At 42.8% G+C, this 17,121-nt stretch overlaps 1 protein-coding gene across 1 annotated transcript in view; it reads left to right on the top strand.

Moving 5' to 3' along the window:
* DNAH2 (dynein, axonemal, heavy chain 2) overlaps positions 1-17,121 on the top strand; it is a 252,966-nt gene that overhangs the window by 88,876 nt on the left and 146,969 nt on the right. Inside the window, exons 14-19 of the mRNA XM_006899178.1 lie at positions 12,580-12,726; positions 14,185-14,341; positions 14,798-15,037; positions 15,289-15,477; positions 15,660-15,807; positions 16,584-16,776. Of these exons, the coding sequence (XP_006899240.1) occupies positions 12,580-12,726; positions 14,185-14,341; positions 14,798-15,037; positions 15,289-15,477; positions 15,660-15,807; positions 16,584-16,776 (1,074 nt within the window). The remainder of the gene's footprint in view (positions 1-12,579; positions 12,727-14,184; positions 14,342-14,797; positions 15,038-15,288; positions 15,478-15,659; positions 15,808-16,583; positions 16,777-17,121) is intronic.

A 17,121-nucleotide genomic window follows, 5' to 3' on the forward strand; every position in this document is an offset into this window, starting at 1 on the left:
TGGCTACTGGTGCCGAGAGTGTTGACTGTGGAGCCAAGCAAACTAAAGCTGTGAACAATCTCAATCTCTTCACCATCCATCCTGATGCTGCCAATTGGTCAGGTGGTGAGAATCTTTGTCTTCTTGACATTGAGCCTCAATCCATATTGTAGGCTGCAATCCTTGACCCTCTACAGTAAGCAGTAAGTCCTCCTCAGTTTCAGCAAGCAGGGTTGTATCATCTGCATACCTCAGATTGTTGATAGATCTTCCACCAATCTTGATCCCACATTTCTCCTCATAGAGCCCAGCCTCCCGGATAATCTGTTTTGCATACAAGTTGAAAAGGTATGGTGATATTTGCTTTAAAATTATTTTGCAAATCTTGTCAGGATGAGAATATGAAAACAACATTTTGATGCACTGTTGGCATCAAGTGGACTGGTCCTAGTGCTTAAGAACCGAGGTAAATGCAAAGCCTTAGTTTGGAAGAACAGACATGCTTCTGTGGCTAGAACTGCTGCCACAGAGTGTACCCTCCACCTCCCCACTGTAGCTGCAACACACTTTGATGAAGTCAGTATTCAGTATATCTGTTAAAATTCTGTTACTGTTACTTACTGCTTGTGAAATATTTTCTTTTTGTATGAGATTAATAACTGCCTCACTTTTTGTTAGGCTATTGTTTCATGATCATTAATTTTTCACAATCTGCCAATAAAAGTTTTCTCTTGAGACTGTACACTTCTGGCTGTATTTGGCAGTCGCTTTATACTGTAGACTAGGCCTTCTATGTATGATCCCAGTTTGTCTCTTATGAATTTTATGGATTTGGGCTTTACTCCCAGATCTCTGATCCATACTGAGGTGATTTTTGTGTATTGTGTGAGATGTGGGTCCTGTTTCAGCTTTCTGCAGGTAGCAGCCCAGTTTTGCCAGCACTGTTAGTTGAAGAGATTATAATTTCCCCATTTGATAGGTTTGATTTCCTTGTCTATTATCAGTTGACCGTAGATAGTTGGGTCTATTTCTGGGTTCTCAATTCTGTTCCGTTTGGTCTATGTACCATGCTGTTTTCGTTAGTACTGCTGTGTAGTAGGGTTTGAGGTCAGGGAGTGTGCTATGTCCAACCACAATGGAATGGATTGAGAAATTATGGTACATTCACACAATGGAATATTACACAGCACGCAGGAACAATGATTTTGGTCAATTACTACCTAACTTCGAGGGACTGGAGAGCATTATGCTGAGTGAAATAATTCAGTTCCACAAGGGCAAATATTGCATAAAACCATCATTGTAGAATAAGTGTGAGGACCCAAGGGGGTGGAGGGTGGAAGCAGGGGGTGAGTATGGGAGGGGATGTTAATTATAAGGTTATACAATTTGATGAGTCAAGGAAATGAGTGAAGGAAATGGGAAAGCTCCTGTGTGAAATGCAATGTATTATAACTTTGTAAATAAACCCAGTATTATAATAAAAAAAGAAAAACCCCATAATGAATGGAATAATTATATGAAGCACAATATGAATGAATTATAGTGTGAAACACAATGTGTACAAACTTTGTAAGCAAACCAATATAAAACAAACTTTTTAGAAAATCAGTGAATGTAAGAAAAAGCCCCAAAGTTTCCTCACTATCTGGCATATCAGATTACCGGTTTCATGTTTCTCATGTTCTTCCAGGAGCACTGGACTCTGTGTGTGTGTGTGTGTGTGAATTGTTTCGAGACAGAGTGGTCTCCTGAGGTTTCTCTGAGCTTTCCCTGTTCAGCCACTACTTCTTTTTGTATTTTTTGTTTGTTGGTTTATCCCTTTGTTTTGGTGGAGTGTAGGAGTGTGTCATTAAGGAGCTCCCTTCAAATAACACATGGCATGAAAAATTCTTTCGTTCTTGCTTGATGGACCACATCTGTTTTCCGCCTCCTTGTTGGATGTTTGACTGGGTTGGAAGTCATTTCCCCTTTTATGGCCTTTCACTTCTATCTTGGAGGCTGTCATGGAATGGCTGGTGACCCATTGTTCATTTCTGTTTATATAAAAGTGTCATTTAGTCACTTCAAAGAATTTGACACAGTTTTAAAAATATCACATACATTAGTGGAGACCTTCAAGGTTTGAAAAATCAGCATTTCTACTGTTGTCTTGAGAAACTCTCATTTATGTTAAATGAGAACTTGAGACTAATTTCCTTCACTGGAAGATTCTTCTCCAATGAAGAAGGTGAAAATATAATCCTTTCCAAAAATTGACATGTGATATTTTCTTCCATTCTGTTAGCTCAGTGCTTGTCTATTCTATAGGCAAACAGAAAATATTCTGAAAATGTCACCTCAATGCCTCTTCCAAACAACATTTCAGTAATACTCAGAGTGTAAAGTGTCATGATGAGCATGTCTCTGCATGTGAACTTTTTTGTGTGTATGGTGAAAATATACAAAACAACACACACTGATTCAACAACTCTTATATGTATAATTAAATGACATTGATTACAATGAAGTTGTATACCCATTCTTTTTTTAAATATTATTATTATTTAAAAATTTATATTGGTTTACTTACAAAGTTCATCTACATTGTTTTCCACACTCCATTTTCCCCTTTCCTTTACCTGCCCCTCCCTCCACCCACCAAATTGTGGGACCCTATGATTACGCCCCCCTTCCCCATTAATATTTTAAAATTCATTCACTGTTGCACATTTTCCTCTCTCTCTTCCTTCCCTCTCCCCCAGTCCACTTTGCAATTCCTTTCAGACAGTTCTTCCTCTCATCTGTTCCAAGGCAGAGTTCATTATCTATCAACTCTTTTCCTATTCTTCCCCAAACCCTCAATGTCAATCCTATTTTATAACAGTGGCATTATGCGGTATTTGCCTTTTTTAGGCCAAGATATTTCACGCGGCATAATGTCTTCCAGACTCACTCATGTTGTGTAGTGTTTTATGAGTACATTGCTTTTCAGTGCTGTATAATATCCCATTATGTGAATGTACCATAGTTGGGTTTTTTCTTTTTTTTAATTGATGAACTCTTGTGCTGCTTTTATCTCTTTGCTATTATGAATAATGTAGCACTAAACATGGGTGTGCATACATCTGTGAGTTGTGACTCTAGTTTCTTTAGAGTATATTCCCAGTAGTGGAATTGCTGGGTCAAATGGTATTTCAATTTCCAACTCAATGAGAAAGCATCAGACTGCCTTCTAAAGTGGCTGTACCATTTTATATTCTGATCCAGCAGTGAATAAGAGTTCTAATCTCTTCACAACCTCACCATCATTTGTTGTTTGGTACCCTGTTGAACTTTGCTATTGTTGCTGGGGTAAGATGATATAGTTGTTGGTTGTTTTTTTTTTTTTTTGGTGAGAAAAATTTATATTTGGTATTAGCTGGCTAGACTCAGTTTAGATGATTCCAATTTTGTTGGCAACATCCAGAGTATAATAGTCAGGAGCAAGCTGAACACAGGCCTTCTTCTCCTCATCAGGTCTAATCAAGGTGTTGACCTCTATGACATCAATGTTATGGAGATTCTTTACAGCTTGTTTGGTTTGGTGCTTGTTGGCCTTGACGTCCACAATGAATGTAAATGTGTTGTTATCCTCTGTCTTCTTCATGATTGACTCAGTGGTCAGGGGAATCTTGATGATGGCATAGTGGTCAAGCTTCTTTCTCCTGGGGACGCTCTTCTGGGGGTATTTGGGCTGCCTTTGGAGTCTGTGTCTTAGGCTGCCAGAAGTTGGGAGACGTGTGGATCTTCTCCTTTCTGTGGGCAGATGCCCTCCAGAACTGCCTTCTTGTCCTTTGATGCCTTTGCTTTGGCTTCAATTTTGGGAGGGGCAGGGTCTTCCTTATTTGCATTTAGTGCTATCTTTGTAGAAAGGTCTCATAGTTGTTTTGATTGGCATCTCTCTGACAGCTAGGGATGTTGAGCATTTCTTCGTGTGTATGTTGCCATCTGAATGTCTTCTTTGGTAAAGTGTCTATTTCTATCCTGTGCCCATTCTGCAGTTGGGTTGTTTACCTTTTTCTTGTTGGGGTTGCACACCCATTCTTAATACTCTTTTTCAGATTATTCCACCACCATTAACATACACCCAATGCACCCTTTGCAGAAATTCCTTCTCTCCTCCTCTATCTCTCTTGTTGTTGTTGTTAGGTGGTCTTGAGTTGGTTCCAGCTCACAATGGTCCTTTGTGCAATCGACTGGAAACTATGCCTCATCCTGTACCATCAGTATGATCTCTGTTGTGTCTAAATCTGTTGCTGTAGCCAGTGTGTCAGTTCATGTCCTTGAGGGTCTTCCTCTTTTTTGCTGACTCCCTCCTTAGCACACACAATGTCTTTCTCCAAGGACTGGCCCTTTCTTTTTTTTTTTTTTTTTCTTCTGTTTTAAAATATGGTAATTTATTCTCTAATGAACATTTTATTTTTTTTAAATTATTATTAAATTTTATTAGTTTTAATGAACATTTACAGAGATTTTGGGTTCTCATTCATTCATTGTTGCACTGTTTTCCCTACCCTCCTCCCCAGTTCGTTCTTCTTCCCCCCACCAAATGTCTGTTTTAATTGTCCAATTGCCACAGTGCTTGTCAAAGCCAGTTCTGATTAATCTCCTTTGTCAGTGTGTCCCTGCCATTCCCTGTCACTCCTCCCTGAGAGAGACTTCACCCTGATTCATAAGGAAAAGGGGATGGCGTATTCTCTTAGCTACTTCCTGCTGAAAAGGGACGTTGTGGGTTTCAGGGTAAAGATCTTCTCTCACTACTCTAAAGGGCTCCTTTGGTAGTAGGAAACACATAGACTATTATGGAGATTGATTTTGGAATTTAGATGCACTGTTATTAATTGTGCTTAGCCGTACATGTTCATATCCTTGAAGATGTATCATGGAGGTGTTGCAACCAGTAATGTTAATGCTCATCCACGGCTCTTCTGGGAGGGTCTAAATCGTTGAAGTGTCCTCCTTTGTTTCCAGATGGGAGCTGGGGCCTGTCAGTCCTGTCTGCCACGAGGACCTGATGTGGGCCACATTGGCCAAGTGTCCTTCAGAGCCACACTTAAAGCAAGTGAGTGGGAGCTTCCTCTCTACTCCCTTGCCTATCTGTGGCTCTCGTCTGTGGGACTGGCCCTTTCTGATAGCTTGCCCAAAGTATAGGAGGCAAAGCCTCACCGTCCATACTTCTGAGGAGCATGTTGGCCGAAATGCTTCCAAGATAAATTTATTGTTGGGTTTTTTTGTTTGTTTTTATTTTTGTCATCCCATGGTCTATTTGATATCTTTGTCAACACTACAGCTCAAAGGTTCACTAACAATCTTAGGTTTGATAAATTTGCATAATTCATGTAAGTGAGAACATACAGGATTTGTTCTTCTGTGACCATCTAAAGGTCATGGGACCTTTTCTTCTTTGTGATCAGAAAGAATAATTTCCTAAAAATTTTCTTAGCTATTCCAGTTTTTGTAATATGTTACAACCCAATTCCATTTTACTCGAGATAGAAAACCATGCTTTCCTGGGGTGGGGGTGGGGGTGGGGAGAAAGAGAAGAGAGAAAGTCTAATTTGGTTCAAGATGTTTTAGTTTCAAAAAAGATCTTCTCTATTTTTGGACTTTGTGGTGTCTTTCTCCTTACATTTGGATCTTTGATCCATTTGGGATTTATTTTGGTGTAGAGAGAGAGGTAGAGATACAACTTGAGTTTTTTCCTACATGTCTGGTTGGTTGAACAGTCTCATTTCAGAAAAAGTTCCGCTCTGCCTGTTCATGTGCGGGAACCATGCCGTTTGATTACTACCCTCATTGCTCTCCTTTTTCAGAGTTTTCTTGGCTATTCTTAACATTGATTTCCCATAAGAATTTTAGAATCAATTTGTTTAATTCCCAAAATAGTCTTGCTCTTATTTTTATAGGACTGGGAAAAATTTATGGGTTAATTTAAGGAGAATGAACGTCTTTGTTAATTTGAGTCTTTCTAAGAATAGCCTTTTCTTTCAATTTATTGAAATATTATTTTATGTCTGTAAGTTATTTTTCCATATATGTGTGTGTATGCATAAAGATAATCGCATACACATATGATAATGCTGGTATTTTATTTTTACTTTTAAAATTACAGCTAATCTCTTGTCATCCAGTCTAATGTCTAATCGGTTATAGTTTTTATATTGTAAAACTTGGTTTTATAGATTAATTTTGGATATAGCTAGTTTTAAAAAGAATCTTAATGCTTAAAATCATTTTACCTTTAAGTTTGTCACACATAGGGAGCTCTGGTGGCTTAATGGTCAGGAATTGTGGTGCCAGTGCAAAGATATGTGGTCTGAATCCACCAGCTGCTCCTCAAGAAGAAGAGATGGGCACTCTATTCTCTTGTGATGTACTGTCTCTGAAAACCTGCTGGTGGGTCAGCTATGTGTTGATTCCGACCTGGAGGTACATAACAACATGTTACACATACATGAAGATCACCTGTTTACTGTAACAAATACCCTTGTTCTGCCACCTAGGTTGAGAGAGATCATTGCCAGTAGTCCAGAGGTCTCCCCTTATAATTATTTTTTTAAATTGAATTCATGGTCAACCTTTAAAATTTGACAGATTGTGCATAAAAAGTCATTCTATGGCCTCTCTCTCTCTCTAATATGAATGTAGCAATAGCGTCTGCCTCATCTGTGCTTGGTCCTGAGTGTTGCCTCTTTACCTAGAATTCCTTATCAGTACGTTGCAATGGACCATGCACTCAGTGGCTAAACTTTAGGCCAAATGTCACTTGGCAGTTATCATAATTTGCCTTGAAGCTGTGGACTTTGATTTTTAATATAAAACCATAAGGCATTGGAGATTGGTTAGATGTTGGAAAGTGAGGCCAAGGGAGGATGCATAGTCAGGATTAGATAATACTGTTGCTGTAAGATGCTGTAGAGTCAGCCTCAGCAATTATGTGCATCAGAGTCCACTCTGGCTCACAGCGATTCTACAGACAACACTTTGGGACCTCGTCCTGTCCTGCTCCACTCTCACTATCTCTGTGAAGCTCAAGACCATTGTTGCAGTCAGTCCATCTCATTGAGGGTCTTCCTCTCTTTCGCTGACTTTCTACTTTTTGAAGCATGATGTATTTTTCTAAAGACTGGCCCCTCATGACAATATGCCCAAAGTATACAACACGAAATTTCCCCATCCTTGTCTCCAAGAAGCACTCCGACTGTGCTTCCTCTAAGACAGGTTTGTGTGTGCTCTTTTGGTTAGACAGTGGAATGGTGCTATTTGTTCTTTGTGCTAGCCAATGGAGTGGTGCTAGTCCTTGAGATAGGAATTCCAAGTCAGCAGGTAAGAAGATGAACCTGTTTGTCTGGCACACTCAGTTTGAGGAGCCTGTGGGACAGCCAGGGCGAGCTGTCCAGCAGACAGTAGTACTCAGTGCTAGGGGACTAGAACTCAGGTTAGCAATGCATTCTTGGGAATCCTCAGCATATAGAAGGCAACTTAAGCCAGGCAAGTGAGTGAGATTACCTAGGGAGAGAGGTGCTGAGTGAGAAGGACCTTGAGGAGCCCCAACAGAGAAAAGAGATTTTTTTAAAAAACTTTTTATCTCTGGTGCCTAGCTTGATGATGCTTCCAGGGGACAATGAAGAGAGAAAGTGATTTTACTGAAGGAGAGGGCAGAGAGGAGGAGAATGGTGGCACAACATCTAGGGACAGAGGCTTCCTCTGGAAAAGGAATCTGTAATTAAAGCTATATATAAAGTTAGAGTTAAAGAGTACTCTATAGACTGAGGAGTATAAAGTGTGGGAAGTGTTCACTGTTTTTAGCTATAAGAACAACTTGCCTAGAGCAGTGTTAGAGGTGAAGGGTCGTGGAATGGAAGCAGGCTTTCAGAGGAGGGTGCATGGGAAGAGAGGAAGTGAAGGGCGTTTTGGAGGACAACGCTATAAAGAAGATAGGCTGTGAGGGGAGGATGAGTGTGGTACCTAGAGAACGATACAGGGTCAAGGCAAAATTGCTTTTGTTTTTAAATTGTGGCTACCTGGGAACAGCTAGATGTTGATGAGAAAGAATCAATAGGTTGAAGGTATAGAACAAGAGAAATGGTATCTAAGAAAGCAGACAGGAACAGTTCTGGAACCTAGAGCCTTGGACTGGAGGGGAGAGACTCCACTATCATCAATGGAAGGAAGATTGAGTGTGCAGTTAAGGTTTTAAGTTTTGTATCAAGGAAATAGATTGTTGGTGGCCTTGTAGCTAGGAGCTGCACTGCAATTCTGAAGCCGTGCGGTTTGAGGCCACCAGCTGCTCTGCAGAAGGATGGGTGGGCAATCTCCTCCTGCCTCTGAAAAACCACCAGAGGGTCAGCTAAGGGTCAATTTCAAATCTATGGTACACAACAGCAGTCAAGGAATAGAGGGGTTTTCGTCTTACTGCTTTTTTTTTAATTTCTGTGGTTTAAGAGGTGAAGTTTTTTTGCTAAGGAAGAGAAAGAAAAACCAGGTTTTGAGAAAAGTAGGTTTACTGATGATCAAACTGGGGGCAGAAGGGAGAGCGGATTAGGGAAAGGAACCCAGGAGTGTGACTGAGGGGGCTCTGTCTACAGAGGAAGCTGGCTAGATTCAGCCAAGCTCAGAGCTTGGTGTCTCAGATGAAGGAGCAAGGCTAGTGGTTAAGGTGATGACAGCAGGGTCTTCCGAGAACATGGACGTGGGAGGGGACTGATAGACCAGGGGCCGGGGGCCTACAAGCTTCTGTGAGATCAGAACAGGGAGATGGGGAGAAAAGAACGTAGTGCAAGTTGTGGGATGATAGGGACAAGGTGGGCTCAGGAATGAGTTGGCTGAAGATGTAATGTCAGACGTGGAGAGTTCCATTTGACCATTGAAATGAGAAGGCCATTTGAGGAATGTGAGGTGGTAAAAGAACAAATCAGCTGAGTCCCAGATACGTAATTTAAAATTTCCCAGCATCTGTATTAATAAAAAAAGAGAAACAAGTGAAAGTAATTTTAATATTTGACCCATTTATTTCCAAAGTGTAATTGGTGCTGGAGAAGTGTACTGAATATACCATGGACATCTTGGAGAACAAACAGTTTCATCCTGGAGAGGGTAAAGCCAGGCTGCTCCTTGGAGACAAGGATTCTGAAACTTCATTTGACCTACTTTGGACATGTTGCAAGGAGAGATCAATCCTTGGAGAGGACGTCATGCTTGGGAGGGTGGAGGGACAGCGCAGGAGGGGAAGACCCTCGATGAGATGGATTGACTTAGTGACTGGGATAATGGGAGTAGGTGTGTCAGAGACAATAAGATTGGCATAGAATAGAGCAGGGTTTAGGGCTATTGTATATTCAGTCACTATGAGTCACAGGCGATTCAACAGCACATAAAAACAACAACAACAATCCTTTCAACATGTAATCACTATGAAATTGTTGATGAAGTGTTTTCTAGGCCTTTTTTGCTTACACAGCCTCGCTGCCTTCTCTCTTTGTCTTATCCTGTGTTTTCTGAGAAATTTCTGCCAACTTTATTCTGTATTTTATTTTTCTGCTGATACTTTCAGTTGATCTTCCTGATTTAGCCAACCCTCATTCCCCCTTCCAGTTGTTGTTGTTAATTATGTGCTATCGAGTCACCTGCCACTCATAGCGACTCTATGTACAATAGCCCTAAACCTTGTTCTATCCCTTGCCACTCTTAATGTCTCTGACACGCCTATCCCCATTATCCTGGTGACTGAATCAATCCATCTCATCGAGGGTCTTCCTCTCCTGCATTGTCCCTCCAGCTCCTGGGGCTTCTGAGGGCCCTGCACTGTGAGTTGGTAGCCCCTCCAGGTCAACTTAAGCACCATTTTGGATCCTTACCCAACCTTTTTTTTTTTTTTTAGGTTCCCAAACTATGTTTTGTTAAATAAATGAAAAAAATTCCTTTACTGTTATTTTGGTGATTTGGGAACGGAGCAAAAAGTAAATGTGTTAATGTCACAGAATTGACTGCGTAAAAAATGGTGAAATGACAAATGTCTTGTCGTGTTTTTGAATTTCTATTTCTCATTGCCATCAAGTCAGAACCTACTCATAACTGACCCAACACAGGAGGAGATTGCCCATCTTTCTCTCACAGAGGATTTGAACCACCTGCTTTAGGGTTGGCAGTGTGGCTTCTTACCCACTAAGCCATTAGAGTGCTTTTGTATATGTACATATTTACAGTAATATAAACTCTTCCAGGATAAAGAAAACCAAACCCTAGAAAGTTGCCTGATTGATTGTTCCATGGGTGCTGTTGGCCCAAGTAGTTGTTGTGAACCGTTGAGTCAGAGCTGACCCATAGCTGACCTCCTGGTGGATTTTCAGAGGCAGTTAATCGCATGGGGAGAGTTTGCCCGTATTTCTCCCATGGAGCAGCTGGTAAATTTGAACCACATACCTTCGGGATTGTAGCCCAGCTTCTTAGCACTAGGTCACCAGAGCTCCCTTGGCACAAGGGTCATGCTGAAATCCTACTTTAATATCTTAAACTCTCGTCTTCCAGATACCTGCATTGGATGCAGTGACAATGAAAGCCACTTAAAATTATAATCCTTTGTACTTTCTTAGTGTTTATATCAGGTGTCATTAAAGAGAGAGAAACAAATTGAGAGAAGTGTTGGGTCTGGTCTAATTTCACATAACTGTTAACTAAAGAAGTCATGATTCAAAATCAGATGTTCTGGCTCAAACTCAATGTTTCATTCATGTTAGTTACTTCAAAATTGTTACTACTTTATAACAGGAACTTTTTAGTAATTGACTTCGATATTAGGTTGTGGTGTGTGGGTTTTTTTTTTCACTCATTCATTGATGCACATTTTCCTTCCTCCTCCTCTTCTCCCCTCCTCCAGTCCACTTTGCAATGCACCTCTTGTTCCAGATTGTTGTCTTACGTATAATACCTAATCATATATTCCTTTCAGGCCACTCTTCCCCTCATCTGTTCCAACGCAGCATTCATTTTCTATCTACTCTTTTCCTATTCTCTCCTACAACCCCCCTGTGCCAATCCTTTTATAACAGTTGGGTGATATTAGTTTTTGATAAGAATTTCTAGAGCATTCTTGGATATGATACGAGACATTTGGTATTTGAATAAATTACAGGAATTATAAAAGATTCCATTTGTATGTACTGTGAAGATTTGAGAAATTCAGGTAGTTACTGTCAAATGAGAAGAAAAGTAATATTTAACTATAGTAATTTTATTTTTAAAACAGAAACTTAAAAATGAAGCCTTTGATAGCTTCCTCCACCCTGTGCTGTCTGAAATACAATTTCATGCCTACTAAACGTAAAAGTGTCATGGTGACATCAAAGAACTTCCTCAGCTAACTTCACAAGGGGAGAGAGGAATCAACATCAACCCAAATCTGACTCCTATGAGGTCAAACATACCTCCTCTCTGCAACCTTTTTACCAACGGTGGCATCAGCCATCTCTTCCACAGTGTTCTGTTTCTCTGCTTGACTCTCTAATTGTTTAAGTGGCCATACAGAGCTCAGACTGTAATGCTGCGATGATGCACAGGATCAGGAAGCATGTAGACTAAGTCCCCTCCCTTCAGTGCAGGACCACTGTAACTGACTTCCATATTCCCCCAGTGCCTCTTGGCAATGCAGGGCTCCTCATAGCCTCCTCTTCGCTCTGCTTGATTTAAGCCAGCGTTTATGCAGCTCTTTAGCTCCCTTAATAAGTGGCTCCGAAGCTTCCTGCCCAAGGGCACTCAGCTCTCTCCCTCCACAGGTCAGTAGGCCCACTGTAGCCACTTTGCTCCATGGGCCTGGAAGTCCACCATATGGTCTCGGGCTACTCTCCTGCTGCTATTTTCCCCTTTTTTGGCTGTCTCTATTGTTTCAACTCTCTGTCTCCTGGGTATAAGAGATTCTTATTGCAGGGACCCCGGATCCAAAGGAGACCTGCTCCTTTCCTGATTCTTCTTTCTTGATGGTGTTGAGATTCCTGCCTCAGCTCTGGAATTGACTCTGTTTTTAAGCCCACTGAGGTGGAAAACAGACAATCCCTTTTTCAGGGTCTATATGCCTTATTTGCATGACCCCACCTCCCACAAGAGTTCCAGGCACTTTATTAGTATGGTAGCAAGCTCTCCAATCCCGTTAGTGAGACACAAGTACTTTATTTGCATAGTCTCACCCAATCATTTTGTGAGAGGTACAAGATGGCTAAAAGGACCCTATTAAGTAATTCACAGCAGCACAAGCCACTCCCTGGCTGTTCTAGGCATTGGCCTCCTCTCTCAGCCCTTTGCCCTTCTGGGGTCTGGCCTTTGCATCTCAGAGAAGTATTACAAAGCTCCTTAGCTCCGCTAGTAAGTGCAGGCTGGAAGCGTCCCATGTAACACATTTAGAAAATCAGCATTTGCTTAAAAAAGAAAATGACACTGTGCTCAGTCTGCCTTCTTTGTCTGAAAGTCCCCATTCCTTATCTCTAAATTTCTTCTTGCTTTCTGGCCCCTCACCCTTTTCCCATTTTTGTTTTTCATTTATTCCCTTGAGCAGTCTCCTTAACAGCTTCCATTTTCTTTCTCTGAAAGGTTCCTGCAGATTCTCTTTGTGGAGATTGATTACTGGGAGCGGCTGCTGTTTGAAATACCCCATTATGTGGTGAATGTGGCTGAGCGGGCTGAGGATCTGCGAATTCTTCGGGAAAACCTGCTGCTTGTGGCTCGAGACTACAATAGGTGGGGCTCCAGTCTCTGCTGAGGCCCTTCTGCACACTGGTTTTAATCTTCTTTGTCCTCTCTGCCCCATGAATGTGCCGTTTCCTACACTAGTCATCCTTTACATTTGTCCACCCTAGCGGTGGTTTTGCATGCTCTCTCCTACAATCCTGCAAATATTTCTGATTCATGTATTTTTCTTTCTAGCTTCAGGGTAGAAAGTAAGAACAACCCAATCTCATTACCCAGTAGGACCCTTGGACCATGAATAATTGTGGGACTGGACTCTTCTAGGAATGAGACTGAGTAGGGTTAAGATTATGGACAGAGAATAATATCTCATTCTTGAACCAGGACCCCACTGACTCCCTGTGTCTAGACACTCAACTCTGCAAGGAGAGCTTGGGTTGAATATCTTTCTCAGCCCAGTTACAGTCCATAGGGGTGAAACCAGAAGTTTCATTTGAGTGTCTGGATCTGTACTTCCAGTACTGTGGCTACTAGTTAAATCAGTTAATAGAAGACAACCCAATCTGTATGAGTGAGTAAGTAAAATCATTCTAGAGAGGGACTCAGATTACCTAGGTTCAGGATGAGAAACTTTAAGAAGCCCAGTATTTAAGGGAGAGATGAAGAGAAGCAGATTTGTTATTATGTCTCTGAACAAGACTTCTAAGGGACAATGGAGAGAGAAAGATACTTTTACTGAAGGAAAGGACAGAGTAGAGAATTGTGGTCCAGCATCTAGAATGTGTTCCAAGAAGGAAGCTAGCTCACCATGTTAAATATCAAGCCTGGAGAATGTTCATTGCATTTACCTCTAAGAGGAAGTTATTGAGCGAGGTTCAGAGGGTAGCAGTTTTAATTACAGAGGGCAAGACATAGTAACTGGGGTCATGGAGACAGGTGTGTCAGACAGTGAGACTGGCTTGGGAAAGCACAGAGTTCAGAGCTATTGGGCACAGTGTCCCTGTGAGTAGCAGGAAACTCGATGACACATGACAACAATATTTAAATATAAATCAATTAATAAAGTAAAATGAAGTGTAACTAAGCACTTGGTTAGGGAACTCTGCTGGCCTGGTGGCAAGAAACTGCATTGCAATCCTGAAGGCACACAATTCTCACCCACTAGTTTCCCTGTGGGAGAAGGATGGGCAGTCTCCTTCTGTGCAATTAACTGCCTCTGAAAACCCACCAGAGGGTGAGCTATAGGTGGGTTCTGACTCCATGGTACACAGCCACAAGCACTTGTTTACTCATTTATATAGATCACACATTTTAAGTGCTTCATAGTCAAGCGTGGCTGGTGATGTATTCACCACCACAGATTGTAGGACATTTCTGTCATAGCAGGAAGTTTTACTAGCCAGTCTTAGTCTAGAACATTGAATGTTCAGATTTCCCCATCAGGTTTTTGGCTTAGAGGAAGGCTCTTCTGAGCTTGTCCCATCAGTGACAGGTCTCTCTTCCATACAGGATTATTGCCATGCTATCCCCAGATGAGCAGGCCCTATTCAAAGAGCGTATCCGATTCCTGGATAAGAAGATACACCCTGGACTCAAGAAACTACATTGGGTTTTGAAGGGGGCCAGTGCCTTCTTCATTACAGAGTGTCGCATTCATGCCAGCAAGGTGGGCCACTGGTTGTTGTTAGGTGCCATCATGTCAACACCCTATGCACAACACGTCAAAACCTTGCCTCCTGCACCGCCCTCAGTCTCTGCTCTGCTCAAGCTCATTGTTGCTGTCAGGGTGTCAGTTCAGCTTGTAGGGAGGCTGCCTCACTTTTGCTGATCCCCCACTCTCGCAAGTATGCTGCCCCTTTCTTAGGACTGGCCCCTCCTGGCACTGTGTCCATGATCTGTGAGTCAAAGTCTCACAGTCTTTGCCTGTTGACCCTAAAGGTTAGCGTGGCCTAAGAAGTGCCGGAAGGTTGGGTAGAGGTGAGAAGACCCAAGAATAGTGAGAGAGAAGCTGAGCGCTAGGGGAGGGTGCCACCTCTAGCTGGAAGGCAGGTGGGAGGGTGGGGTTAGAACCAGGGGCTTCTTCTCAGATGGAGACTTAGCCATGAGTGGGGTCTAACTCCAGGTGCAGATGATCATGAATGAGTTCAAGTCATCGACCCTCACTATTGGCTGGCGAGCCCAGGAGATGTCGGAGACGCTGCTGGTACGCATTAGTGGCAAGCGTGTGTACCGGGACCTGGAATTTGAGGAGGACCAGAAGGAGCACCGGGAAGCTGTGCTGCAGAAACTGATGAGTCTGCACCAGGATGTGGTTGACATCATGATTAACTCCTATGAAGTCTTCAAGAACGACGGTCCTGAGGTGGAGTCTGTGCCTGGGGCTTTGTGCTCGGGCAAGCCCTGGTCCCTGGCCCCATCAGCCTATTCTCTTGCTTTTTGCCCTTTTTCTCCAGTTGGTGCATCTTGAACACTCTGCTTTAGTTCTAGGTTCAGCCCACATTTTACTTGTCAGACCTCCCTTTAGTACTCGTGCCCCAGGTCTGTCCCTTTCTTGATGGCTCGTGCTCAGGTCCTGGGACACACTGTCTCTGTTCTCCCTCTTTGTCCCACCAGATTCAGCAGCAGTGGATGCAGTACACAGTGCGCTTGGATCACATGATAGAGGATGCCCTCCGCCTGAATGTGAAGTGGTCGCTGCTAGAGCTGTCCAAAGCCATCAATGGAGATGGAAAGACCACCCCAAACCCGCTCTTCCGCATTCTTGTTATTCTACAGAATGATATACAAGGGGGTGTGACACAGGTTGGGACCACTTTGCCCTCTGTGCCCCAAAAGCTATCTCATTCTACTTGCCAGTTTTCCTTAATTCCAAAGGTTGGCCCGTGGCTCTATCTTTATCACAAGCTCTGGTTCTGCCTTACGGTTCCTGAGGCTCAGCTCCTCTGTGGCCCGTGCCAAGGCCCTTCCCTCTGTGCCCCCTACAGGTGGAATTCTCACCCACTCTGCAGATGCTGGCAGATGTCGTTAATAACATTGGCAGCCACCTTATCTCCACCATCTCTGTCTTCCGCCATCTCCCTGACATTCTCATCAAGTGCAAGTTTAATCGTGAACCTATCCATGCACTTGTGGGTGAGTCATCAGTGGGGCAGTGGAGGGAGGGATCATCAAAGACTCAGGAGCAGATAGAGCCAGGAGGAGGGGCTAAGGATGTTTCCAATCTTCTGGACCATATACCTCCACAGCTGGTAGAAAACATCGATTGAGGGGATGGCTTGAAGGAAGAGTAGGGAACAGAAATGGTTGTTGAAGTTGGGTGACTGATGCTTAGGGGTTTGAGGTGGATTTTAGGATTAGGAAAAACAAATTTAGGATTGCAGCTGGGATTTATGAACCCTAGATACCAATGGTGAGAGAAAGATGGGCAATCTCCTCCCTTGCAATTTACTGCCTCTGAAAACCCACTGGAGGGTCAGCTATGAGTCAGTTCTGACATGATGGTACACAACAACAACAAGATACAAGAGAGCTCTGGTGGCTTATTGATAAGATATTGTGCTGCCAATCCAAAGGTACACAGTTTTAATCTACCAGCTTCTCTGTGAGAAAAAGATGTGCAGTCTCCTGAGTAATTTACTGCCTCTGAAGATGCCCTAGAGGATCAGATACGAGTCAGTTCCTACTGAACAGTACTCAACAACAGATACAATAAGTGAGATGTCTGAATTCTCTGGTTAAGGTGCCGAGTTCTGCATTTACTTTCCGTTCCTTTGTTTTCACATCTCCATATTGAGTTGCATTTTTGGGGGACTTGGTATTCTAGTGGAGGGGCTGGGGCAGCACCCAGGGGTGGGCCAAAGGCTGATGAAGAATGGAAGTAAATGGAAGTGTTTCCTGGGTCCCTGAAGAGCGAGATGAGGACATCAAGAAGATCCAGGCCCAGATCAGCAGTGGCATGACCGCCAATGCAGCCCTGCTGCAGAACTACCTCAAGACCTGGGATATGTATCGGGAGATCTGGGAGATCAACAAGGATTCCTTCATTCGTCGCTACCAGCGTCTCAATCCCCCTGTCTCGTCCTTTGATGCCGACATCGCCCGGTAAGTGGTGGAGGTAGATGTGAAGGTCTGTTTCTAAGTGATGTAGAGTTTGATGAGAAGATCTGGGGCTAGAGATCTAGTAAAGGAGTCTTGAGGGAATACAGAAACTAGATCCGACACCCCAGGAAAAGACTAGGACCTTGATTGGGCCTTTATTTTTTTTTCTTCTTGTGTACCATCGTATGGGATCCGACTGGCACAGGATCCGACTGGTACAAGAGGAGATTGCCCCTTCTTCTCGTGGATTCGAACTGCACACCTTTAGGATTGCAGAGCAGCTTCTTGCCACTAGGCTGCTAGAGCCCCCCTCTTTTTCCTTCCTTCCTTCCTTCCTTCCTTCCTTCC

This window comes from Elephantulus edwardii, unplaced genomic scaffold, assembly GCF_000299155.1.
Source record: "Elephantulus edwardii isolate Elephantulus edwardi_28Jun2011 unplaced genomic scaffold, EleEdw1.0 scaffold00246, whole genome shotgun sequence".
NCBI lineage: Eukaryota > Metazoa > Chordata > Mammalia > Macroscelidea > Macroscelididae > Elephantulus > Elephantulus edwardii.